Source organism: Aythya ferina, assembly GCF_964211825.1.
Source record: "Aythya ferina genome assembly, chromosome: 15".
Taxonomy (NCBI): domain Eukaryota; kingdom Metazoa; phylum Chordata; class Aves; order Anseriformes; family Anatidae; genus Aythya; species Aythya ferina.
The window spans coordinates 4,015,713-4,040,387 of record NC_140314.1 but is presented as its reverse complement, the minus strand read 5'-3'; the positions used below and the strand labels follow the sequence as shown (position 1 = coordinate 4,040,387).

The following is a 24,675-nucleotide window of genomic DNA, read 5'->3' as shown; positions in this document are numbered from 1 at the left end:
CTTCTCTTGATAAAACTTAACAAATAAGAGTTCATCCAGTTGTGTTGCACCAGCAGCAAGACTGGCTACTCTGACTGATGATATGTGGGCAGTGGTGTAAAGGTTCTCAGGTTGATTTACAAGGTCTAAGGGAAAGAAGAAATGACAAAAACCTTCCTCTACAGCAGTGGCAGGACCATTGGCATTTTTAGTTCTTCACTGGTTATCCTGCTTGAATTTCATTCACATTCTCTAGAAATTCCTGTCTGGATCCCATTCACGTTGTTGAAGCACTAACAGTTGCAGCTGCCTGTCACCTGCTCCTTTCTCTCACTCACCAGTTCTTGCTGTCTGTCATTTGTTCTTTCCCTACTTGTCCATTTTATTTCCACTTTTAGTTCCCTGTTTTTTCTTCCTACTCTCTGAGCTTTCCTTGCTTCTTTCCCTCTTGCTTTCAAACATCCTGCCTGCAAGTCTCAGTTCAATGCTCATGTTCCATCCAACTCCACTCCCATTGTCTTCTGATGTTAGCATGGAAGAAGTCTTCCCTCCCTACAGGGTTAATGAATTTGTGCTTCCTGCCTACCTTGTCTGCTTTAAGACCGCAGAGCCCCTGGAAAATGAGTGGCTCTCTGCTCACGCATGTCCAGCAGGAGGCTGTCCTGCAGCCACTCCATACCTGCTGAATTGAACCTTTTTACTTGTCCTGGGAAGTGAGATAGGCAGCCAAATGCTCCAAGTTATTTCTCTGCAGGATTTCAGCCCTATTTATTTATTCATTATTTTTTAGTTAGTTTGTCCTTTATTATTTATTCCCTTCTGGTTTCTTCCCATACTCCATAGCTGGCGAAAGCTTGTGACTGTGCGGAGACCTTGTAAATCAACCTACGCACAGGCCTGACAGCAAGCTGTTGCAGACAATGCCTGGGGCATTGTTTGGGATCTTAAATGGCTTCTGCTGCTGTGTGGTGTCAGAGTCAGGCCAATTGGCTTGCAATTGTGAATATCTCATAGCTTACTTTTGTAGTGGCTGCTGTCCATATCACAGCTGTAATGTACAAATAAGGGAGTCGGTGTCCGTTTAGGACAAAGGGTCAAATTTATGGTCTTTATTTTCAGCTGGGCGGCTTATGCTCTAATAGAAAATGTTCTTAATATGCATAGAGTATATACATAGTGTGTATATATATATATATATATATATATATATACTCTATAGTATATATATACAGAATTTAGTGTTTTCAAAAATTCATCCCTAGACTTCTGATGTGCTTCAGAATAAGCATTTCAGAGGGACTAATATTCTCTATTCTTATGTCCCCGGTTGCAGTGTTCTTCCTCTAATGAGCAGGGTGAGTGAATTGTTACCTTCTCAGAGCTGACTATGCTGTATGAATCAGCCCACAGAAAATGTGTGTTTAGAGCCTGATCCTGCCTAAAGTGTTCTGGGCAGTTTTCACAGGGCTCTAGGAACCCTCTGAGCTCCTTGGAGCCCAAATATGTTACTTTTGTGACTAAGCTGCCTTAGCCTGAGAAGCAATGCTTTCCACTCCCACTCTGTAAACCTTGTAAGACACATCAAAGACAAGTGACTTTGTGGTACTGAGGTACTCACACATCTGTAAGCCTGGGGTAGGTATTAGTACTAAAACGTTAATGAGAAGAAAGCCTGCTCCTAAACCAGCAGGGTGGTAATGGTGGTTGTCTGTTCTTCTCTCCAAGCAGGCATGGATGAAAAGCCAACAATCGCGTTTGCCACAATACCCACAGCCAGCCGTGTTATTCAGACAGTTGCCAGTCAAATGGCACAGGGTGTTCCGGGACAGACGGTCACAATCCTTCAGCAGGCAGCTCCAGTGGCCATCGGGCAGCACCAACTCCCCGTGCGGGCAGTCACCCAGAACGGGAAACATGCTGTCCCCACCAACAGCATCACGGGCAGTGCTTACGGTAGGCTCTGTTTTGATTGCTCTCTGAGCTTTCCAGTTCAGTTGTAAAGTTGTGTCTTTATCCTCTTTGCTATGCAAGTTATTCTGCGTGTTCAATTCCACAGGTTATATAAATTGTGCAACTTCTGTGGCTGTAAACATCAGTGGTAGATACCCTTCTGCCCACTGGTTTGCTCAGTTCTCCTTGATGGGAAAGTTCTGCTATCTACCATTGTTGCTGAAAAGTCTCGTCTCTCTCCTTGTCCTTGGCTCTGCATGTATTATTGCTTATACCTTTGGGAGTTACTTGTTGAAAGCGTTCTTGATTCTTGCGTTGAGTCTGCTTTATCATTTGTTTTCCTCTGACAAACAGCATTTGCTTTCAGCATGCTAAATAATAAAATTTCAGTGGTGCTCTTTAGATCTTGTGAAATATGACTCCATAGAGTATTAAGAAAATAACATACTTTCCCATCTTAAGGTCTTAGAGCCTGAGAGAAATAAGATCTATTTCATCAGGTGAATGAATGTAGGATTGTTTATATACAGGATGTGTTGTAGTCATTTGTCAACCCTGATTTTTAAAATCTCATACTAGCTATGTCTTGGCAGCCTCTTCTTGTGCTTGCTCAGCACCTCAGGTTTGTGCAGTTAAGGATGATGACTTAGGGTGGTAATATCCCAGCTTCTTACTGCCCTCCTCAAGAGATGCTAAGTACCTCTACTGTCCCAGGCTGGTGCTTACAGGGAGTTTGAAATGAAGGACATTGAGGTTTTGATGGCATTCTTAAAGCAAAGTAGGAGCCTTTCTACCGAATTTTCTGATATTTGTATTTGCATTATCACCTGGCTTGCACTTTGAATTGCAAGAATCTTATTGAAGCGATGAAAAAATGTCAGTGATAAGTTTTTTTTATGCATCAAAGATATTTAATAAATCAAACAGGTGCAGTTGCTATTACCCTACAGTAGTGTTTGTCTAATGTAATGTTTTTTGTTTTTTTTTTTTTACATGAAGATACTCTGATCTTACCAATTTTTGTAGCTCTCTCTTAACATTGAAAGTATTCCAGGTGCATCCAAGATGGGTGGTTTTCTTTCTTTTTCTTTTTTTTTTTTTTTTTTTTGTGTTTGTGATAAGTAGTGAATTTTCTAGTTGACAAAATGGAGCCTGACTCTCTTGACTCTTCTGTATGAAGTTAACTTCTATTCAACTGCAAGGTTTAGGTTCTTTATCAGTAATTAAATAGTAATTGATGTCTGCCCTCATCCTTACTCTGTTTCTTTCCTTCATCCCCTTGATACTGCATAGCCTCCTTCCCATGCCTTGGTAGAAGTTGCTGGGCTTTGAGGGCCTTTGTTCTGTTTCCACTGTTTGTTTATCTTAGGACTTCTTTTTTGATGCAGTTAGCAGCGAGCACACATTAATGTTTTGTCATTCCATCCTCTGCAAATCAGTCTGGAGGGCAGAGGATGTACTGTCTCCTGAGTCCCCTTTGGCTGCTTCTCCTATTGATGCAGAGTCCAAAAACTGCATGTGTTTTGTTTTTCAAGCGGTGGTGTGTGCCAAAGCCAGTGTGTAAGCACATTCTTTGTCTGGAACAAGGAATTGTAGACATTTTTACTCAGGGTTGCTACTTAAACCTTCTTTATTTTCTCACAACGTCTATTAATGGGAGGGTGAGAGATTTTTGTCAGTACTAAAATACAAGACTGGGAGCCAGAAATTCTTAAATTTGGATTCCAGTTCTGATGGAAACCCATTTGATTGTCTGGGGTAAGCTGTTAAACCTTTCTGCCCCTTTTACAAGTGAGATGTCAATACAGTCAATATTTGCATTGTAATCTAGTGTCCCAACAGGCTGGCTGTTCCTACTGTGCAAGCTTTGCCCCAGGTTGTGTTTTTCTTTTTTGGCAGTCTCAGAGGGGCTGAAGAGGGCCCTCTAAAACAAAGGTGCAGCACAGAGATGCAGCTTGCAAAAAGCTAATTGTAGGTGGTGTGAGGGCTACCTCTCCAAGAGGCGTGCTGTAGTTTTAGCAGAGGGTTGGTTCTCCTCATCTGGAGAAGAATGCTTAGCTGGCAATGCCTTGTTTCACAGTGGATAGAAAGGATGAAGTTCTCCTTTGAAAGAGAACAGTTTCCCAGTTTGGTAAATTTGGACAGAGCTAAGATTGCTGTGGGCTTTACAAAATGGATTTGGACACTACAGTTGAGTCCGTGCCCAGGTGTTGCATTTGATTGTGGTGTTTTCTTGTTTCCTGGAACGGCAAACACATGTGTTACTTGTCACATTAATTCTCTTTTCTTTCTTTTGTCCTTCTTGCCAGCTCTTACAAATCCATTGCAGCTTCTTGCAGCCCAGGCCAGCTCGTCCACTCCTGTTGTAGTCAGCCGGGTATGTGAGACAGGGACCGAAGAACCAGCAGCAGCTTCCCGAAGTCAAGACAGCAGTGAACCCGAAGTCAAAAGACCCCGGATAGAAGAGTCCAGTGGAGCAGTCCCAGCCCAAACTGGAGTCATCACATCCACAGTGCCACAAGGACAGGCAACCAGTGAATGAAGAACCGGTGGGAGGAGCTGGAGTGGTGCGGGGTGGGCATGGGATGGCAGCAGCCCCTAAAGCAGCTTTCAAAGAAAACAAACCACAACTGTAACAGCTCTAAACATAGCAAATAAAGAGCTCTTTTTAAAATCAGATTTTTATAAATGGGAGGCCAACAGTTGTTAGAATCACAAGGTGCCAAAAAGAAAAGAATGGAAAACCCCTCCCAAGAACCCATACCTGGAACTCTGTTCTGTCTTTACATATGGGATACTTTTCCTTTTTTCTTCTTTTTTTTTTTAAAGATTCAAAAAAATACAGACAACTGATTGTATGACTGCTGGGATTTTTTTAAACTGTCTTTTCCCCTTTTGGCTCCAAGGGGATGGTATTTGCAGTTCAGCATCTAGAGGAATGTAACACAAATACAGTCTGCTCCCTGGAAAGAAAACTCCTCATTTTCTATGCCTTAATACTGCGCTTCTCAGAGCTTTGAAACATAGGACCATTTTTAAAAGGCCAGCTAAGGCAATCAAATACTGAAAGATGGGTGCAGTATCTCACAATAACAGCATTAAAGAAACATGGTACCAAGCTTAAAGAAAAAGGCAAATGATCTTTTTTTTTTTTTCCTAAAACAGAAAAATTCTGAGTATGAATGAATGTTTATTTATGTGGGGATTCAGGAGGAAGAGTTAAAGGGCTCAACCACCTGGATTTCCAGATGCAATTTCTCTCCATTCCCTCTGAGGGAGAATAAGATGACAGAGGAACTGTGTTAATTTGGTTCCTGTAAAGATATTAAAGGGTTTTGTACCTTCAGTGATTTCTTACAATGATTCATCACTTGTTCTGGACAACAGCCGAAGTATCTCGATGTCTGAGGATTGCGTGGGGAAGGGTGTCTCCAAAAGGTTGCGTGTGTATTTTTATTTTTTCTGTAATCACATACTGAGCTGGAGCAGCAGGGTTTGTTCCAAATAGCACTGCAGATCAGAGGCATTCCCACTGTCTCAGTAAACCTGAGAAAATGTCAGTTGGTTAACTGCATTAACGCGGTCTGCTTTCACCCTCTGTTGGTAGTGTGGTCCTCAACGAGATGGATGATGTCCAGGAGGCCAGAGGTGGGTTAGAAATCTGTCCCTGCCCCTCTCCCGTGGCTGGAAGAGGCTAACAGCAAGGCTCCTGTGTTATTCTTCCGAGAGGGAGGTTAAGGGCTATCATGAGAGGCAGCAGAGTTCATACGGTATTTAATACCAATTCTGTGAGTGTGTGGAGACCAAGGCAAAAAGACCTTTTATTTTCCATGTGGCAAAAGTCATTGGAGGTCTTAAACAGGTTTTCCAAAAGGAATTCAGAGGTTTCCTTTCATTCCTCAGCTCCCTCTCCTGTCTCTCCTACCCTGAGGACTGTTTGGGTTGGCCAGTGGAGGGAGGCTTTTACTTAAAGTGTGTTCCAGGCTCTTCATGTCGTACAAGTACATCTCATGGGTAAAGCAGACTCGGGTCACTTTCACCGCAGGGAGGAGTTGAGTGCGTGTAATACTTCGGAACTGGCAAATAAATCAACTTCTGCATAGCTGCAGCTAACCTCTGTGGGTTTACACCCGCGTGTGATTCCTTTGGCTGGCTTGTCTTTGGCAACACAGCAGAGATCTTAGAAAATGTTCCAGCTTTGTTAATGGCAAAAGTGACAACAGGGCTGGGATGTGTCTTCAGTAGGTTATCCCTCTACCTGTGCTGATACGTGGTCGGGTTACTGTCTTGTAGAATCGGACAATGCTGTCACAGAGCAGAGAGACTGCATAAACATTTGGCAAGATTTCCCCAATATGCAGTAAATTATACTTCCAGTTTGTCCTTAGGGATTAAGGGGTAAAGCACAACACGTTAATGTCTTCTAAAATTTGGGGAGGGGGAGAAAGTCCACAAGGTAACAGCTGGCATCACTTCAGGGTTTCCTTTCTGTTTGCCAAATCCTACTCAATAGTTAAGTCCTAGCACTGGAATAAAACCCAAGTGTGTTTTATTCTCAAGCCAATTGTTTTGTGAGAAATATTTCCAAAAGAAGGAAAGAATTTCTTGGTCTTGTGATTCGCGGTTACAGTCTATGGTTACAGGCACACAAAGCATTCAGGACAGTTCATTCATCTACAGCTAGGCCTTCATAATTTAGGAGTGTGCCTTTAGTGACACGTTATTAGATTGGATTTTAGTACCTTGAAATCATTTCTGTGAAGGAGGATTGTTACAGACCACAAAGTAATTGAAGCAGGCAGGTTTCCAGCTGTCACATTTCCCGCTAGGAAAGCGAGGTGCAGCACAGTGGAAAAAGCACATGGATGTGTCCTGTGCTTTCTGAAGCTTTCTCAAAGCCAGAATTCAATAAAACAGACTTCAAGGAAGAACAAACAAGTGAGAGTGCAGCATAGCTTATCTGTGATTAATCGTTACTTTTGGATGAATGCTGTTTTAGATCCAGGCACGCCTCTGAAACCGCCCCGAGGCGAGGGAGCTTTCCTGCAGCAGTCTTTGGTTTTCCAGGACGTTAGGTGAGTCAGCACAGGATGAGCAACCAGCAGAATGCTGTTCAGGGTGTGAAGCTGCCAAAGTTTGGGGGGATATCTTTACTGCTTCTCTTCTTTTGGAAAGTGTAAGTAATTAGGACCTAAACTAGTCTAGCACCAGAGGAATACATCAGCTGAACCATGGTGTTTCCATAAACCAGCTGCTGCTTTATAGATACCTCTCAAGTCCATCCTCAGGTTGACTGTATAGATTTGCCTCCTCAGTATTTCAGAACGGAATAATGCTTCCTCAGTCTTCCTTCTGTGGCTTAGTGCCTGGTGGCTAAAATGCAGGTTTGTGATAAGCAAATAGCTCTGATCTGCTCGCCCATTCTTCTTGAGGTGCCTGGAACCCATCAGTTCATCCTATCGGGATTTTTCTCTTTATCAGTCTGGTGCATTCCACTGCTACTGTAGAAAGCAGTCATGCCACTTGATTATTTTTTCTTTTTTTTTTTTTTTTTTTTTTTGTAGGCTTGCCTATACGTTGTCTTATATCACTGCCTGATACTAGATAAAATATCAGTTCTTACAAAAATCCTGCTGAGAGCTGTGGGAAAAATGTTTGTTCTCATCTGCAGCACAGGAGGGATGGCACATCGTATTTCAGGCTTGCAGATGAATTGTTTCAACACACTGCTCAGTCTGGATAGCAGCGTGCTTAGAAAAACAGACCAGACAAGAAGAGCCTCAGAATGTGTCAAATCATAAAAATGAGTTTGAATCTTTGGGCTTGTTCTTGAATCACAGAATAGTTTAGGATCTCTGGAGATCATTTTGAGTAGATAACTTTTTGGCCTCTTTTAAAATGCCTTTGCAGTCCTTTAAAATACAGGGTAACATATGTATACACCAATTACACATTTGCTGATATTTTTAAAAACATTTTTGAGCTCATAGTTGAAAATAAAAATGTTAGCTGGAACAGGCGGACATCGAAATGCACTGTATCAGCAAATCTTAGCAGTTTGTGGATGGAAGTATGAGGTGACAGAAGTTCCCAGAAGTTTGTTGCCGTTCCAGGAGCAGCTGTCATTTAAATAATCCTCCCTCGCCCTGAGGATTGCATTCGGTATCATGACCAAAAGACTAGATAAGCCCTACTTAATGGGGTGGGGGCATGGGGGTGGAATTGCTCTCAGTGTCTGGGATTCAAGCAGGAGGTTTTGGGCTACTCCCCTCACTTCTCTAAGCCATCTCTCTTCAGCTGGCTGTCATTCCTGCTTCACTTTTACTTGACTTGGTTCTTCTCTGATTAAATCCAGCACAATTTGAAGGTTATCTTGAAAAACAAGTGACTTTTTCTGCGCTACTGTGTTTGCATGCAGCTCCATCCCAGTGTGCTGTCGCCTGATTTCCCTCCTCATCAGCGCTCAGTTCACAGAACTGTGATGCTGTGGGGATGGGTTTTCCTTGCAAGAAAGACGGTGTTGTCTCCCCAGGGAAACCATTAGAATCTTCTTAAGAAAAGTTGAATTGAAAAATTTTCATCTTCTGTTTCTAATTGATTATTGGTACCATCAAATGCTGTGCTGAGGTGAAAATCCTAAACAGAGTCTCTGGTTTGAAATTTCTGTTTCCATTTTGCTTCTTTTTAATGGCACTGCTCTTCCTCATATATCCTGATTCCCCAGGCTTTCAACTCTGAGCACTGCAGAGGAATGAAAATTAATGTGATGGTAGAGTTCGGCTTTCAGCTACAGAGAAAATGCTGCCTTAATGGTTATATGCAGTAGTGGGGTCATATTAAATCAATTCTCTAACTTTTTTGTCTAAGGAGTTGCATCTCGTGTCCTCAATTAATTGACTGAGGGAGGTTTGATGGGGAGGGGAGTAGGAGGTTTCAGTGCATCTTCTGCTATCTGTATAACAAAGGTCAAGGCATGTGGAATATTTAACCTGCCATAACTTGGACATGGGAAGACCTTAAAATTGGGTTCACAAAATGTGAATTCTCTGTTCACCGTGCCTTTTTTTTTTTTTTTCCAAGGCAATGACAGAGAGTTTTACTTCGATTGTGATCAGTTTATAGCAAGTTTTGTTGCCTCAGTTAGCAGAGGCTGAATGCAGTTATTCTTGGTTTTATTCGACTGAATTCCTTAGTCATTGTTTTGTCTTGCCTTTGTCTCTTGTGATACAGGAAGTTTTCTACAGTGATAATACAGTGCTGGACCCAGAAATGAGTTTTTATAGTGATAACACAGCACAGTGCTGAACACAGAAATTAAGTTCTTGATTAGCTCATATATTCTTTTCTACTCCTCCTTCTTCCCATATCCCTCCTTCCCCCTTACAATTAATGCTGTCGCCTGTAGCATACACAGTCATTTTTATCCACTAGCAGGAGCAGCACCTTGCATTAAATTCTGCCCAAGGACTTGTGGATGAAAATACCTGTGGGGATACATAGGGCTTGAACTGAATAAGGTCACCCTAACTTAATTTTCATAATGTATTTTAGAAATGTTACTGTTGGAAACAGCCAAGGAGAGGAGTGCTGGGCACTCTCCACTGCTCAGGAGAGTGTTTTTGGAACTATGTTAAAGCTTTGTAAGAGAGGAGAAATAGTTAAATAACACCTGATGCCTTCACAGTGTTTCTGCAGTCAATGCCATGGTCTGGCTCCAGGTTTTTTGAGGGGAGTAAACTTGGTTTTGCACATGTCTCAGACATCTGTCTTGTGTACTTAGAACTGTCATTCAGAGTTTACTTCCACATTTTTCCTTTTTTTTTTTTTAATAGGGAAATACCTGCAGTAAAATAAAACTGGAAGCATTGAAGGCTAGGGAACTGTGTGTAAGCAAGTGAGGGTGGCTGACCTGAGCTTTCGTGCAGTGATGTATGAAGGATGCTCGTTGCATCCCTGCATCGCTGCCTCTGTATCACTGCACACCTCTGAGAAGAGTCTGGCTCTGCCTTCTCAGCATCTTCCAAATAGGCAATGGACATCAGTAAGGTTCCCTTCTCTCTTGCTTTCTCCTCCAAAGGCTGAACCAACCTGGTCGGTTCATAATAATATAATTCTATTCATAATAAGATAATTCTATTCCAACGTGGATCTTACCTTGAGCTTCTACACTGATGCACAATTTCACAGGTTTGCTAATCCTGCTGCTAGTAAGTTGTACTTGGGCATTAAGAAGGAATTTCTAAAGGAACACAACTGGGTTTCATGACTTTGTCCTTGCCTCACACTGAGCTTTTGAGGTTGCAAATGCCATCCTGCAGCAAATGATCCGTCTTCCCTTGTCAGCCACTCTCTTGGGCAAGCTCCTGCTTCTGCTCCCTATCCCGGTTTTCCCTCTGTACTTGTAGTTGTTTCTATCAACTCTGGAATCCTTTAAAGTTAATGCAATTGCTTGAAGGTCTGCATCTGGCGAGAATCTGCGTGTTGGGTTGCAGTTACACAACAGATTGTTCAGTCGTGTAACTTCTTGTTTCCTTCTGGGTAAAAATTATGCCAAAGCTGCTATTACTGTAGCATACACTACTGCCATAAAGCGTAGCTTACCATGGAGCCAGCTGTGCTGCGGAAAACAGTCGTACTACAATGTCATTGGGGTTTGTGGAACTGATGAGGCTGGGAAGTGATGCTTTCTTGCAGTTTGGTCGGGACCTGATCAAAATGTAGCTGTGGCTTTGTGCTGGAGCATCCCCTCGCTGCGGCTGCCTAGCAGCTGCTGGGCTGTGATTAGTTAGCTCAGCAAACTCTCTCTCTGCCGGGTGGGTTATTTGCAGGACAGTGCATGTGTTTGGGCACACACGTGGGTATATGCACATATAGTAATATGATGTGGTGGAAAATAGCTAGCTGTGATGGTGGGCTTTCTCTGTTAGCTTGTTTTCCATAGGGAAGTAATAAAACAGTGAGCATTTCACTTTGGACTGAGCAAAACATTTGGAAAAAATACTAGGTTTTCTTGGAGCACTATTGGTTAGATTCCAAATTTTTAATCAACTTGATGTTTAACCTTTTGATACCTTTTAAATTCACAAACACTGAATTAAATCCTTCAGAACGTATGGCTGGTCCTCTCCTTACTTGTCACTTTAAGCTGCAGAGGGTTGTTGTGCCACATCTACCCCTTCACTCTCGAGGTAGAAAAACCATTGGCAATTAATTCATGGGTAGCAGCTAAGGTAGAAACCTTTTTAATATTTTTTTCAGAGAATATTAAATTAGATCTGTGTAAACATAAAATTTATATTTATTAATGTGTGTGTGTGAGTGTGTAAATATAGATATATAAATGGTCCATGACTATTTCTTTCTCTTAAATGGTACTTTACACAGACTTTTTATACAATATGTTAGTAAATTCCCGCACCAGACACTGATTCTAAAAGAATGATGTTCCTATTTTTGTAACAGATGTGGGCAGCCTGTAGAAGCAGCTTTACTTCAGCGGTTGCTTTCATTCCTCTCACAGAGCAGAAGAGATGATGTGGTATGGTACTTGCATCTTCCTCGTGCAGGAGCCCTGCTTCTGGCTTTGTCATGCTTTCAGCAACCCCAGTCTGTGCTGCTTTTCTGGCAAGAAAATCCCCAAAATGGCACTAATGAAAGCTGGAAGCCTTTCTAGTCTCATATTATCTCTAGATGCGGTATCAGGGAGCTCTATACAGATTCTGCTCTGTAAGTAATGGGACCTTATTGCAACAGAGGAAATTGATGGAGGGTCCGTGGGGATGCTGTGAGGTTGAGGAATTCCTCCCTGTCTGTCCGTCTGTCAGGTGGATAAGCTAGCACTGGTGCACTGAGAAAGAGTTTCTTTTCCTCCATGGTGAGATTATTCTCCTTTTGCAATACTTTTCTCTCTTTATGTGGTGCATGAGGTGTGTGTATACCCTTAAAAGCAAATATGTAAGGTTTTTCTAATGTTCACATTCACAGAGAGTGAATTTTACCTTACCGGTCAAATTTCAGTCCTGGTTTAACTCCCTGCATTTTGACCTACTTCGGCCTTTTGAGAACTATTCTTAAAACAGATCATCCTTGGTTTCCTAACCCTTAGGGCTCTTACAGAAGTAGCAGTTCCTTTGTAAGGACCTGAGCGAATGCTTTGCCTCCGTTTCTCCTTACTTTCTGGTGGTTGGGCTGAGATATTTAAGGGAGAACAGGATATTAAGGTGATAGGAAGAGTAACCAGAATAAGGGCATAGAAAGGAAACAGCTTTCCTCCTCAGCAGAAAAACAAACGCCCTTGCAAGAAACAGATTTCCCCTAGTATTGGATTCTTTGTCTGCCACTGGATTAAGGAATGCACCCAGTACCCCAGACCTTGGCACCCTTGCCAAGATCAAGACCCTTATTCTCACTTCTACCCCACTCGGTTTCATTTAAAGCAGTCCAAAAGAGAGCCTTCCCTAAAGCTAAGGGCAATGTTGAGGAGAAACGTCTGTTAGCTAAAGAAAAATGAGATTTAAATGGAGCAGAAAAAGTGACATTTCCTTCTGTTTCACTGCCTTGCTGCTAAAAGTCTGGTGCAGAAGATCCTAATGTTCTGCTGATCTATGTGCTGCTCCTCGGATGTGGACAGGCTGCTAAGTAGGCAGGTTGGTTCTGTAGCAAATGGCTTGCTGTAAGCCTAAACTCAGTTTATTCCTCCCCTCCCTGGTGGTCTTAAAGTGAGGGGAACTGGAGTATTGTTTGTAAGATCTTTTTAATGGAGAAAAAAAAAAAAAGTTTAAAAAAAAAAAAAAGTATTCAAATGTATTAATATGGAATGGTTTTAAAATACAAAAATCTTACAAGACAGTAGGTTGTCTTGGTTTCTGGACGTGCTGTTTGTACCGCGATGAGGCTGGCTGTGTCCAGCCTGCCAACCTCTGCGTAGCTGAGAAATGTGCTCAAGAGTCTGCAGCTATCCAAAGAACTGTTACCCAAAGGACTATCAAAAGGTGTTTTAAGATGAATCAAAAGATACACGAGCAACGGATGGTAAAGCTGGAAGTCCTGGTCAGATTCTGCAATGTTTGCTTTAAAGAAGAAAAAAAAAAAAAGGCAAAACAATCAAGAATTGGAGTCTTCACCTGTTCTGTGCGAATGCATTCCCACCGAGTCCTCCAGGGAAGGCTGCAGTGAGACAAGGACCTGGAATACCTCAGTGGTTTGACGGACTTGTTGACTGGTTTTGCTACGGAGATGGAGAGGCAAACCTTACCCCCTCTCCTAGATTTGGCACTTAATTTAAGGAATCGTGTGATGGGGCAGGCTAAAGCCATGCTTGCATTTCAGTTCATGGTTTTGCCTGTACAAGACACCTCCAACAGTTGTTTTTTTTTTACAGCCGATATCAAAAGTATTTTTTGTGACTTGTTTTCATTATCAGTGCTTTTTGCAAAGCAGGTGCGTATCCCAAAGGGGAAAGCTCCAGCTGGGGCAGTGGATGTGAAGTTTGTCTTTACCAGCCACGTTGCAGCACCGCTCCTGGGAGATGCTGAACCACATGGGCAGACCCTGGCTCATGTGAGGGGGTCAGCTGCATCCCAGTGTTGCTGAGACAGCGAATACAAGCATCCAAGGAGCAGGACCTGCATTTTCGCATCAAATGGGATACAGTGGTTATGTTTTTGTTTTTGTTTTTTTAATATGGAGCCATACTTTTTTTTAAAGTAATTTGAGATCTGAATGTGATTTCTAATGTATCAAGAACGTTAATATTTTAAAGCTATAACAAAGTTTTAAATTTCTACTATTTTTTTTTTTCATTTATTTTAACTGTTCTGTTCTGTTACCTTAATTTTGATGTATGTGGTTGGGGAGTGTTGCTTCTCCTCTTAGCATTTGTTTCTATAACCAGAAATAAAATTATATATGAAAGAGAAGAGACCCTGAAATAGCTTGCTGCTTTTGAGTGACAGACTTGCATGCTTCCAGTCTAGTACTGAAGGGGGTAAGATTCCTGCAGCAGTCGGTGGTCAAGCCTGCCACCTTCTCACAATGAAACTCATGCAGTTGATCCTTCTGGACACAGCACTGTCTTAACAAGTTGTGGTTGGCTTCAAATGAGATGCAAACCTTCGTAATAATGTGAAGGCAATGATTTTGGCAGCTCACTATTCCACTCTGAGCAAGCAGGTATTTTTCCTATAGCAGATTTTATTAGGAGAGAGTATTCTTGCATGTTTTCCCCTCCATTACCTTCTTTGAATCATGTAGGAGGGAAGTATGTGTTTGGACAAGTAGCTGGATTTCAGAGTTTACAGATATCTGTACAAGTGTTTGAGATACATAATCCTCCCTTTGGGGATTATAAACCATTCCTCAAACTCTAGGTTTCATTTCATCAGGAACCAAAACATAGTGGTATTTTGAAAGGTAAACTACTTTGGTATATTTGCCTAGAATTGATTATAATTGTTTTGTTCATGTATATAAAGACAAAATATTTCTGTACCCACTCTACCGAGGTTAAATAGTTACCTTTGTCCTCCCTTGTCTTTGTGAAGGAGGTAAAATTTAAGTTCTTGGTTTATTTGACTAATGAAACACATTCTGAGTTCCAACATTGAATAGGATTTTTTTTAAGACCACAGTTGACATAAAGTAGCTGTGTATGACTTAACATTTCCAAATGCTTAAAACAGAAATGTTTGCTGTGTAGCAAAGATATTCACCCAGAGCCTTTTTTTTTTTTTTTTTTTTTTTTGGCATCCTAAAATTGTCCTTTCATCTCTGGCTCCCTGTGCACATCAGGCATGTTTCCTAATGCAGCCAGAGGACAAGGCGTTTGGGAAAATCTGAATCTTCTGCTTGCTCCCCTCTGTGCGTCAGCCTGCTGCCTCTAATAGCTTTGACTGCTAACAGCTGGGATGATGGATGCTGCTGCTGCTGCTTCTGAGGGCGAATGGGAGCTGATGCTTTGGTGGCTAATTGCCAAGGCACACTGTTAATGAACTTTTATGCTGGGGGAACCGTAGGGCAGAGAAGTACCAAAGGGCAACGCGCCAAGCTGCCTGGCGCAGCGTCCTCTCCTCCCCACAGGCTGATGCAGAGCGCTGCAGTAAGAGCTTCAGGCTTATTAGCAGTCAGGAGGAAAGACGCGTCTAATGGGGAAATGTTAATGCCTTTTAACCTTTTGGAAGCTGTGGAGACCACCTGCTGAGCAGCTATTTATATCATCTCTTGCCCTTTTTGGAGAGCATCATTTTTGAACGGGTCACAGAAAAGGCTGATGGCATCTTCTGCTGTCACGCTTTTTGCCATGTTTCTGCCATGCTTTCTTGTAGGTTTGAATCCTGAGAGCTCTTCTCCTTAATGCTGTGCAGGATGGCATCGGAGCCAAGCTTTGCTTTGAGCTCCTGAACGAGGTGTCTGATGTTTGTGCTGGCTGAAGGCCCTTCTTCTGTAGGGCTCCTGGCCACAGTGAGGGCTGTGCTCTTCGCCACATGAAGACCCAGAGCTGCCCTTCTCCCACCTGGGGAGTAATACCAACATAATCTCCAAACAAATTTACACAGTGCGTTTTTCCATCACCCCTTTTGGGGTCGTTCAGCGTTATTTCTCCCAATGCCCCCCCCCCCCCCACCTCCCCGGAACCTTCGCTCGGGGGCGGAACCTTTGTAGCAGCACCGCGTCCCCCCGGAGCCATCCGCGGCGGACCTCCCGCCTCTGGGGGGCCGCTTTGGGCGCGGACCGGGGCGGCCGCCATGTTCTCGGCGGCGGCAGAGAGCTTCCTGAGGCAGGCCCGGTACCGGCGGCACGGTTTGGGGGAGGGGGGCACGAATCGGGCCGGTCCCCGGGCTTTGTGAGGCTTTGTGAGGGCCAGAGCTCGGCCCTAACCCCCCCTGTCGGCTCTCTCCCCCCGCAGGGAGGCCCAGCCGGAGGAGCTGCAGAGGTTCGCCGCCCGCGTCGCCGCCCAGCTGCAGGGCCCCGAGCCGGGCCCCGAGGCCGCCGCCTGCCTGCAGAGGCTGCACCTTGTTGTCGCCGCCAGCAAGTACCCCCGCAGGTCGGTGCGGGCCTCAGCGGCTCTCTGGAGGCCAAACGTTATGGTTTGGGACAAAACAAGGGGCTGGTGCTTCAAAAAACACGCTCTCTGGTTTTAAAACACTGGGTTTGGTGTGAAAATAAAGCCTCCTTGGCTGCTTTTTCCCATTACAAACTAGAAAGCAACCACCTTTTGCAGTGTGTGAAGCGAGCGTTTGTGTCCCTGCGCTCCTTCAAGCGTGAAGGGACAAAATTCCAAAGTGAAGATAATAATTAACACATTGACCAGGGTTTCAGTCACGGGAGATCATCCCAAGGCCATGAATATTCACAAAATAAATGTATCAATCTGTTGCCTTGCATTGATGCGTTACTGTGATGTTGCAGCCTAGATGGCGAGATTGTGGGCCTGCTGCAGAAGGTGCTGTGCTCCCCCAAGTGTCCCGAGCAGATTCAGTTGTTATGTGCGGCCATCCTGAGAGAGATGTCGCCGTGCAACGACCTGAGCCTCTCTTGTGAAAACATTCAAGACCCGAAGCTCCTGAGTCTGGTGTCCTCCGTCCTTTTGGCTCAGGTAAATGACATGCAAGCCAGAAGTGTTCCCTCATCGATACGGATTTGTTTTCTGATTCTTCCTTGTTTGTTGAGCTCAAGGAGAATGAAAAGTAGTTGAACGTACCCAGGAGAAGCCAGAATTATTTCTGTGCTCATTTAAGGAACTTAATTGTTCCGCTTTGTGTAGGGAAAAAAAAAGGGCACTTTTATTTTCCTCCTAGTATTTGATAACAAAGGCTGCTTAAAATTACACAGTCTCTAGGGGCAAGAGATGTGTCAGCAACACAAATAAGCAGCGCTGTCATTTGCAATAGGTAGCAGCAATATATCTGTGGGGTGGGGAGAGGTTGTCTCGTCCTTTTTCCTTCACTGCACAGATCCACAAACCTTAAAATTCCTTGTCTGTACGTTCCTTTCATCAATTTATCCCCACCTATTTGCTGGAGAAGCACGTAAAGTAGCCCCAGTCATAGATGAGGTTCTGACATGAAGTTTCTCACTGGAAGCTTGCCTGTAATTTCCTAATTGCTTCTAGCGATCAGGTACAGATCTGGCTATTAGATGGGGAGTGTCAGAGTTTGGTGTTTGTTCACTGCCTGCAGCAACCAGCTGTCCAAGACCCTGAGCAGCAGAGAAGGTTTACTTTTTGTTGGTGTGATGACATTTGCAGGGAAAGAAAATCTCTGGGAAGGCTGAGCCCACCTGTCATCGCTAACAAAGTCGTCTTGGACAGAAGGGTTTGATGGCACCTCAGAACCACAGCTATAACAGCTTTATTTTGCTCGTTGTGAGGATACAGCCTGAACAGAGAGTCCTCTGATGTGTTGTAGCAGTCCATTTTCTGTTCATAAATTCCTGACTTAACAATTGAGCTAGCAAACAGACCACCTGGGGAGTAGTTAATGCTTTCTGCTCTCAAAACGATGGCTCAGAGCAGCGTTTAATGTGAGGACATCCACTGCAGTTTTTAATTTCCACTTGAGGTGATGATTGTCCACAGGCATGTTGCTCCATCCAAGTACTCTCCCGCCCTGTGATCTGTGGATTCACATTGCAGAAGAACTCTGTAATGGGTGGTAAAATAGCCTGTGAGTTCTTTTTATCTTTGACACCGGTATTGGTACTTGATCAAAGAGTTTTGTTTTATGTAGTGTTGGTCTCTAGCACCGTTAGATCACCTGCCTACCTTTACCTCTGCTTTGCTTTGAAGGGAAACAAGGCTGAAGTGGCTGCTGTGGGGCAGCGTGTCGTAAAAGTCCTTGAAGGAAGGCTGCCTGAGGGTCAGAGTTCTCGGTACCTTCTTCCCATCTTGTCCAACGTCATCAGTCTTTCACCAGAAGCTCTAACTGAAGGTAAATATATAGGAGACCCGGGACTGCTGTCTGGCAGTGATCTGTGGACTGATCAGAAGGGTCTCTGAGGGCTTTGGATGTGAGCAGGACTTGGAAACGGCTGCTAAAAGTGACATCTCTGCCACAGGGGAAGTGAACTTCTTGGGGGAGGTACATTCCACCCCTTAAAAACTGGGGTGGGCCTTCAGCTGCTTGGATTCCTTCCAGGGGCCGGAATCTCTGCTCTGTGCAGATTTGTGTCAAATGAAGCTGTACCCTAGGCAAGGTTTTCAGATACCGCAGGTGTGTGAAACTGTAGCTGTCCCGAAGAGCTGGCTGAGCAGGCAGGATTACCTGCCTTAGCTTCGGTGTGTCCTGTGTGAGGAATTTCTGCCTTTGTCTGCAGAGGTGAAGCCAGCCGCTGTCTGGATGGGTCTGACAGTGTTTATGCACCTTTGTCCTAATAACAGCTGTGAGTGGAGACAAAGGAAAAACCATCTCCGGAGTGATTTGGTACCAAAAGTCCTTGGTTCCAGCACTTTCTCCCTGACTTTTTCTCTGAGGAAGCAGACAAAACAATAACATGGCTAGCAGGGAGAGGACACCAGGACTCTAAAGTGGTGTGAGGAGGGTAGGGCATCCACCTTGGGGTGGATTTCTTTGCTGACAGCTGGATCAGAGACAGGTCTAAGCTGGAGAAAAACCACAGCAATTGAAGGGCAGCGGCGGGGGTGTTGCAGAGGCTGCTTCTCTGCTGGGTCTTAGCAATGACCTTGTGACTTTCTTCGTACAGAGCAGACCAATGTAGTCAGCAAAAAGATGGCCGACTGGCTGAGGTATGCAAGCATTCAGCAAGGAGTCGCTCAGCCTTCTGGAGGCTTCTTCTCCAATCCCAGAACCAGGCAGGTCAGTGTTGAATTGCTGCTGTTACCTCATACAGGCATTTTCTAGTCAGCAGCTTGCTGTTACGAGTCCCCCAAATCAACTTCTTTTGATAAAGAGGGGCTCAGAGGAGGTTTCTTTGCCTTCTCCTGTGGTCTCTCCCCGTGGGTCTAACCTGCTGCACCTTTTCTCCCAGCCTGGCCCTGTCACAGAGGTGGATGGTGCCATTGCCACAGACTTCTTCACGGTGCTCTCGCTGGCTCAGCACTACACGGAGGACCAGTGGCTCAACATGCAGACCTTCTCCATGCTGCGGAAGTGGCTGCTGTGCTACGGGGGCAAGGGGTTGAACGCACCCAGTTCAGGTACGAGCTGAAGGGCTGCAGACCAATGTGGGAAGGAATATCACAAAACCCCCTGACTGATCCTTAGCGACCCTTTTGTAAGGGGTTGCTAACTCAGTGGGTTCCCCAGATTGAGGCAAAATGCCATGGGTCCCTGAGAAAAAAGGCCCAGGGGGTGGAAGACAACATCTCCTTATTGTTCCTGTGAGAAAACCTTCTACCCCAGCCTCCTTTACCTCTCAGTGCACCTGGGGACAGACAGCTCCCTCTCTGTTGCTCAGCAGCTAGTGAGCTACAGTGCCTGTGATGGGACCTGATATGTGGTATTCTGTTTATTCTGTAGGTGGCAGAACAGAAATGGACAAATCTGTTATGTCCATGGTCTCAGCTACATCCACATCCAGTCACCTGCTTCCCCCGAAGGAGCGGCTCCGGGAGAAAGCCTTCGAGTACTGCCAGCGGCTTATTGAGCAGAGCAACAGGCGTGAGTTTTGCCTTGGAGCCTTTTTGGTAGTGTTGTTGAAAATGCTTCTGCTTTGCTGCTTCTGTGGGCTGGGATCTCACTCCCTGGAGCCCACAGGCAGGCTGGAGACACGGGACTGGCTGCAGCTGCTGGTGCAAGCCAGTGACCATCCCCGGGCTGGGATTTTGGGAGGGATTTAGAGGCAATGCCCTCGTTTTGCTTCCAACCCTTGATCTGCAGGGGGGCTGTAGAGCCTGGTTCTTATTAGCCCGGGATTGGGATCAGTACGTATTCCCACCTATCTTGAAATTTGGATTAGTGCTCAAACTGACAGCCTCATTCCTGCTTGGACCCAGAGTTTAACTTTGACTTCTGTCTCTGGCAGAGGCCCTGAAGAAAGCTGATGGAGACCTGCAGAAAGCTGTAAGTACACAGAGGTGGAGGCTGGAACTCTGGGAAGCTGTGCCGTGGCTTCCCCCACTCTGACCTGGCTCTCTGCTCTCCTGCAGTGTCTCATTGAGGCGGTGACCATCATGGACATCATCTGCAAACAGGACTCCTCCTACGTGTACCGCGCGGCTGCCTTCCTCAAGGTCCTGCACAGCAGGATCAGCGGCGATGCCACTTATGCCAGGGCTCTGCTGCCCATTGCCCAGTTCTTCCTGAATCACGGTGAGCCATCAGCTCTTCCCCTCTCTTCCAAGATCTAGCATTCTAACAGCACAGCCTTTTGTCCTGGCAGTTTGCTGGCTGCCAGAGGTCATAATTGAGCCTTGGCTATACTGTAGGATGGTGATCCCATGCCTGGAGACCCAGGAGCTGGGCTGTCCTGTGTGTGTGTGTGGCTCTTTTTCTTTATTTTGTTGTTTTTGTTGCTTTTTAAGAAAAACATGCTCCAGACTTAGCTTTTCCATATCCCCTAGAGCCCCTGTTGGCAGGGCTGCTGGGTGAGCTGTGCTCAGGAATGTGCTGTATCCTCCCAGGTGAGATGGCAGCTGTGGACTCGGATGCAATCTACAAACACTTATTCACTGATATCCCGGCTCAGCTCTTCCACAACGCATCCCTGGCCTTTGAATTTGTCCTGTTCTGCAAAGAAAACAGCCAGCTCTTCACTGAGACCTCCAGCATATTCAGGCAGAGCTTCCCAAACCTCTTTAAGGTACAGTTTGCAGGAACAGCACAGGAGACAGCCTGCTGCACTTCCCTTCTGTGCCTCTAGAACCTTCTGTTTGCCCTTCAGCACACCCCAGAGCCTGCTGTGTGCCTCTGTGAGAGGTGAGAAGCAAGTGTGAGTCTGAGGTGGAAAGAGGGTTCTGATTGTGATTAGCACTGCCAGGAGAGGAGAGTCTGGTTTAGTATTACAAGCAGTGAGCACAGTTGGGACACAGCAGTTTGCTTTTGGTAAACTTCGAAAAGTTGCAGCTTGGCAGCCACTGAATCAGCTGCTAGATTCATGTGGTGAGCCACCAGCAACATCCCCAGCTCTTCACTGAATCCCTAGTTTTCTCTGTTTTTGCTCTTCAGAAGTGGCTTTCCCTTTCCCATCCCTTTTAATCACAGTTTGAGAATTGTCTGGGCTGCATGGTGGAGCACAGGGGACAGGACAGTACAGAACTTTTTTGCTTTTTTTATTGCAGTTCCTGGCGTGGAACAGCCCACCTCTTATCTCTGAATTTGTGGACCTTCTCCCATTTCTGCTGGATGCAGGTACAGCCATTGAGATCTTCCATTTGCTGCTTGACCTGCCCTGTCTGACAGCAGCTCTGGATGTCCAGATGAGGTAACGCTACCTTCTCTTCCTCTCTTCTTCTCTTCCACTTGCTAATCAGACTCTTAACATTGACCACACTCTTCTCTGAGCCTCAGCTGCCCTCTGGCTGCTGCTGTCAGAGAGTGAGACGAATTTATTGTAGTCAGGTTAACACAAAGCTGCACAGGCATCAGCCCAGTTTTCCCAGTAATGTGGTGTGCATGGGAAGAGAGGTTAACCAGCTCTTACTCTTTAATACTGGACTGCCTCTGAGGCTTAGGGAGTTGTAATTCCCCTCTCTATATCCAGCTCCAAACTGTTGCCTTGTGCTGCTTGGAGTGTCTGCATGCGCCACTGCCTTGACACAGAGGTGTGGACTAGCTAGTTTTCCCTCCTTGCCCTTACCCCTTTTTAGTGGCTCTGTTCTCCTGGAGGCAGACAGAAGTTCTTTCTGAAGTCATTAGGGAGTGGAGGAGTCTGTATCTCTGCTCTTCATTTTCTTTCCTGTCATTAGCAGCTCCTTCTGGAGTGCTTAGAAAAGGGAGTCATCCGAGAAGCAAGGAGTTGGTGGGCTTTGGTGCCTGAGGGTGCAGGGTGTCATTTTCCTGTTTCCCAGGAGTGATACAGAAGCAGTTCTGGAACTATTGCCTGAGTCCAGGGCTCTGAGGTCAGTGTGGGGACTTTTTTTCATCACTTCAGACACTCTGGTTCTCTGGCTTCCAGGGTGCCTGGATTAGACCAACCTGCTGTCCCTGTTTCAGTGTTAAAGATATTATTCCACTGTTACGATCCAGCTGCAGCCTGGATCATTCTCACAATTCATCACGTTCTGTGTTTCCCTCCTGCTAGGTCGACCTATGCCTCCGAGAGGGCTTCCAGCGACCCCGCTGTGAAGCCAGCCACCTGCCTGGAGGCCTTTCGCCATCCCCTCTACAAGAGTGCCTTCCAGTACCTCCTCCGCATCGAGTCTGCTCCTGAAGACTCTCCAGAGAGGTAGGAGGCTGATGCAGGGGACTGCCACGAGGGTTTGGGTCAGCTTTCCAGGTCTAGGAGGCAGCTCTGGGACTGTTGGGAAAGGCTTTATGGGGGTGTAGGGAAGAGAGACCTGAAGAATAGTTGGGAACAGGCCTTTTTTGTTGCCCACAGGCTGATTCCACTTCGGCAGCTGCTGGGATCTCTGGCCAGCAGCCCAAGGGTTGTGCAGTGTGCAGATACCGTCCCTGTCTTACTGGAGCTCTTTTTCAGTGTGGTGGCAGAGGTAGGCCCTTCTGGGGAAATCCCAGGTGTGCTGTGGGGATTTCTTGTTACATGAAGAACAGTCACAGACACAAAAGCATTAAGACACTGCAACGTCGAGAGATGTATGAGGGGATGATGGGATGGTCTAATTCTAGCCTAGACCCACACTGAGCTGCTCACTCCATCCAGAAAGCAGAAAAGCTCCACGGTGCAGTGTTCAAACTGTTCTCAGGCAGCTGTAAAGGAGGTGCATGTGCAAAGTGAGTGCCTGGCTGCCTTTGTGCACTGCTCCCTTTGTGCTAAATCAGGCTATTTCTGTGCTAACTTAGTCTTCTCTGGCTGGTTAGTTTGTTTTTCGGCTGCTGGGAGTCACTGGTGTTGCTGAAGCGCAGGCTGTTCTCAGTTTGCAGATGGTCCGCTGATAAACCAGCTGGTGGTGCTGCTGCTGCAGAGGAGCGACCAGCTCTACGACATCCTAGCGTTTAAAGATGACGTGCACAGGTGAGACGAAAAGGGAGGCATGGCCACGCTCTCAGCCCTCCCTCTGGCTGTGGCCTGGGTTCCAAGGACAGCCCAGGAGCTGTTTCAGTCGCTGCTGAGGCTCATCTGGGGAGGGTGCAAAGTGGGACCCCCTCAGCCCTGCTGGATCCCATGGTCTGAGCTCTCTCCGTCTCTTCTCTTCTCTTCCCAGGGTGCTGAGCTCGCAGCTGGTGATGCTGTGCAAGCTGCACCCTGCACTCATTGTGGAACTGTCCAAGGAGCTTCTGGAGTTCTCGGGGACTGTCAGCAACATCCAGAACAAGGAGGCTGTCTTCACCCACGTGGTAAGTGGAGCCTGCTTGCGTCTGCCCCAGGGCGCTCCAGCTGCAGTGCAGTCTGTTGGCTGCCTTCCCTTTCCTCCTCTACTTTGTCCTAGCATTAGATACTTTGATTTGCCATTCCCTAAAAATGATAAGATCCCATTTCCTGTGCTTTTCCCTGAGCACATTCACCTTTGTTTCAGGTCTGGGCTATCGGAGAGTACATGTCTGTGTCCTACGACAAGCGCTGCACTGTGGAGCAGATCAACAGGTTCTTTGAGACTCTTGAGGCCGTGCTGTTTGAGGTCACCCAGGTCCGACCACTGGCCAGCATCCCCAGCTATGCTCCCCGTGCCATCACTGTCCTTATGACTGCCTTGACCAAGCTGGCAGCTCGCAGCCAGGACTTGATCCCCAGGTGAGGACAGAGGGCAAAGGGCTGAAACACACAGATCTGATGAGTCCGAGCACAGATGTTTGCCAGTGTTGTACGATGGAACCTGAAACTAAAAGAGGACTGAGAAAAAAAGTTGTGGAAGTGCAAAGTTTGGGGAAGTGGGATTCCTCTGGTGACTTAACGCTCTGTGCACCAGCAGGAGGGGTGGTTGGCTTCTGGTGTTTGCCTTCAACAAGCTTTTGGGGTACGCAGGGTGTGAAGATCCTGCCAGCTGAGTTCGTGTCCTTCTCTTCTGCAGAGTGTCCTTGTTCCTGGCCAAGATGAGAACGTTTCTGCAGAGCCCTGCTGTCACCTCTGTGTACTGTGAGGAGGACCGTGAGGAGATCCTTACCCGGGCAACTGAGCTGATGAACCTGCTGAAAATGCCAAGCGTGGCTCAGTTCGTCTTCACGCCATCTGTGGATGCGTCCCGCAGCCGGTTTCAGAAGGAGGTGAATGACACCCTCCCTTCTGCCCTGAGAATAGTGACCCGGCTCCTCGAGCCAGCTCCTGGCTTTGCGTCAGGCTGAGGGTTTGGGGTTGCTGGGAAGCTCCAACCTCATCTGTGACTGATCTGACACAGCCAACACTCAAGGCTCAGGCCCTGCTCTGAGCTGGGAATGAGGAACAATGATTGTGAGTGAAACAGAAACCGGGAATAAGTAGAGCTGAGGCCGCTTTTTTGGTCTGAGCCTGTTTGTACATCTCTCTTCTAGCACTTCTTGTTTTTCTACCTCCTGTATTTGTCCTACCTCTCCTTGGCCAGTATGGATTGAAAATACCAGTGGATTTGTGTGAATGGGGTGAGTGAGTGAGTGCCTGCGTTAATCCCCTGCTAGCACATTTCCTGTGTGAGGTGGGGGAAGCAGAAGTGACTTCATTAAATCTGTTGTGAGCTCTCACTGGTCTTCTGTCTTACTGTCA

The 24,675-nt window shown here is 45.9% G+C and overlaps 2 protein-coding genes across 3 annotated transcripts in view; both read left to right on the top strand.

Moving 5' to 3' along the window:
• The window catches only part of FOXK1 (forkhead box K1), a 55,550-nt gene extending 41,703 nt beyond the window's left edge, over nt 1-13,847 (top strand). The window contains exons 8-9 of the mRNA XM_084536271.1: nt 1,708-1,932; nt 4,239-13,847. Of these exons, the coding sequence (XP_084392397.1) occupies nt 1,708-1,932; nt 4,239-4,471 (458 nt within the window). The 3' untranslated portion in view covers nt 4,472-13,847. The remainder of the gene's footprint in view (nt 1-1,707; nt 1,933-4,238) is intronic.
• Nucleotides 13,848-15,656: 1,809 nt separating this feature from the next.
• On the top strand, nt 15,657-24,653 carry AP5Z1 (adaptor related protein complex 5 subunit zeta 1). 2 transcript variants are annotated; one of them, XM_084536269.1, is made up of 17 exons: nt 15,657-15,712; nt 15,833-15,970; nt 16,336-16,522; nt 17,714-17,855; nt 18,628-18,740; nt 18,913-19,081; nt 19,404-19,544; nt 19,909-19,946; nt 20,033-20,195; nt 20,507-20,685; nt 21,164-21,306; nt 22,126-22,269; nt 22,423-22,534; nt 22,919-23,016; nt 23,207-23,339; nt 23,519-23,733; nt 24,011-24,653. In XM_084536269.1, exons 1-17 carry the CDS (start codon nt 15,672-15,674, stop codon nt 24,279-24,281), a joined length of 2,427 nt encoding a protein of 808 aa, XP_084392395.1. In that variant the 5' UTR covers nt 15,657-15,671; the 3' UTR covers nt 24,282-24,653. The 2 variants fall into 2 exon arrangements, with proteins under 2 accessions (XP_084392395.1, XP_084392396.1); XM_084536270.1 differs by having other exon boundaries at nt 15,681-15,712; nt 15,843-15,970.
• The last annotated feature ends 22 nt before the right edge of the window (nt 24,654-24,675 follow it).

What these genes read in the sequence shown, in the direction of transcription:
- AP5Z1 (XM_084536269.1), top strand. Translation starts at nt 15,672, where the DNA reads ATGTTCTCGGCGGCGGCAGAGAGCTTCCTGAGGCAGGCCCG. An exon ending in TATTGAGCAGAGCAACAGGC is followed by an intron (nt 19,545 to 19,908) that starts GTGAGTTTTGCC and finishes TGTCTCTGGCAG; the next exon opens with AGGCCCTGAAGAAAGCTGAT. An exon ending in GCTTCCCAAACCTCTTTAAG is followed by an intron (nt 20,686 to 21,163) that starts GTACAGTTTGCA and finishes TTTTTATTGCAG; the next exon opens with TTCCTGGCGTGGAACAGCCC.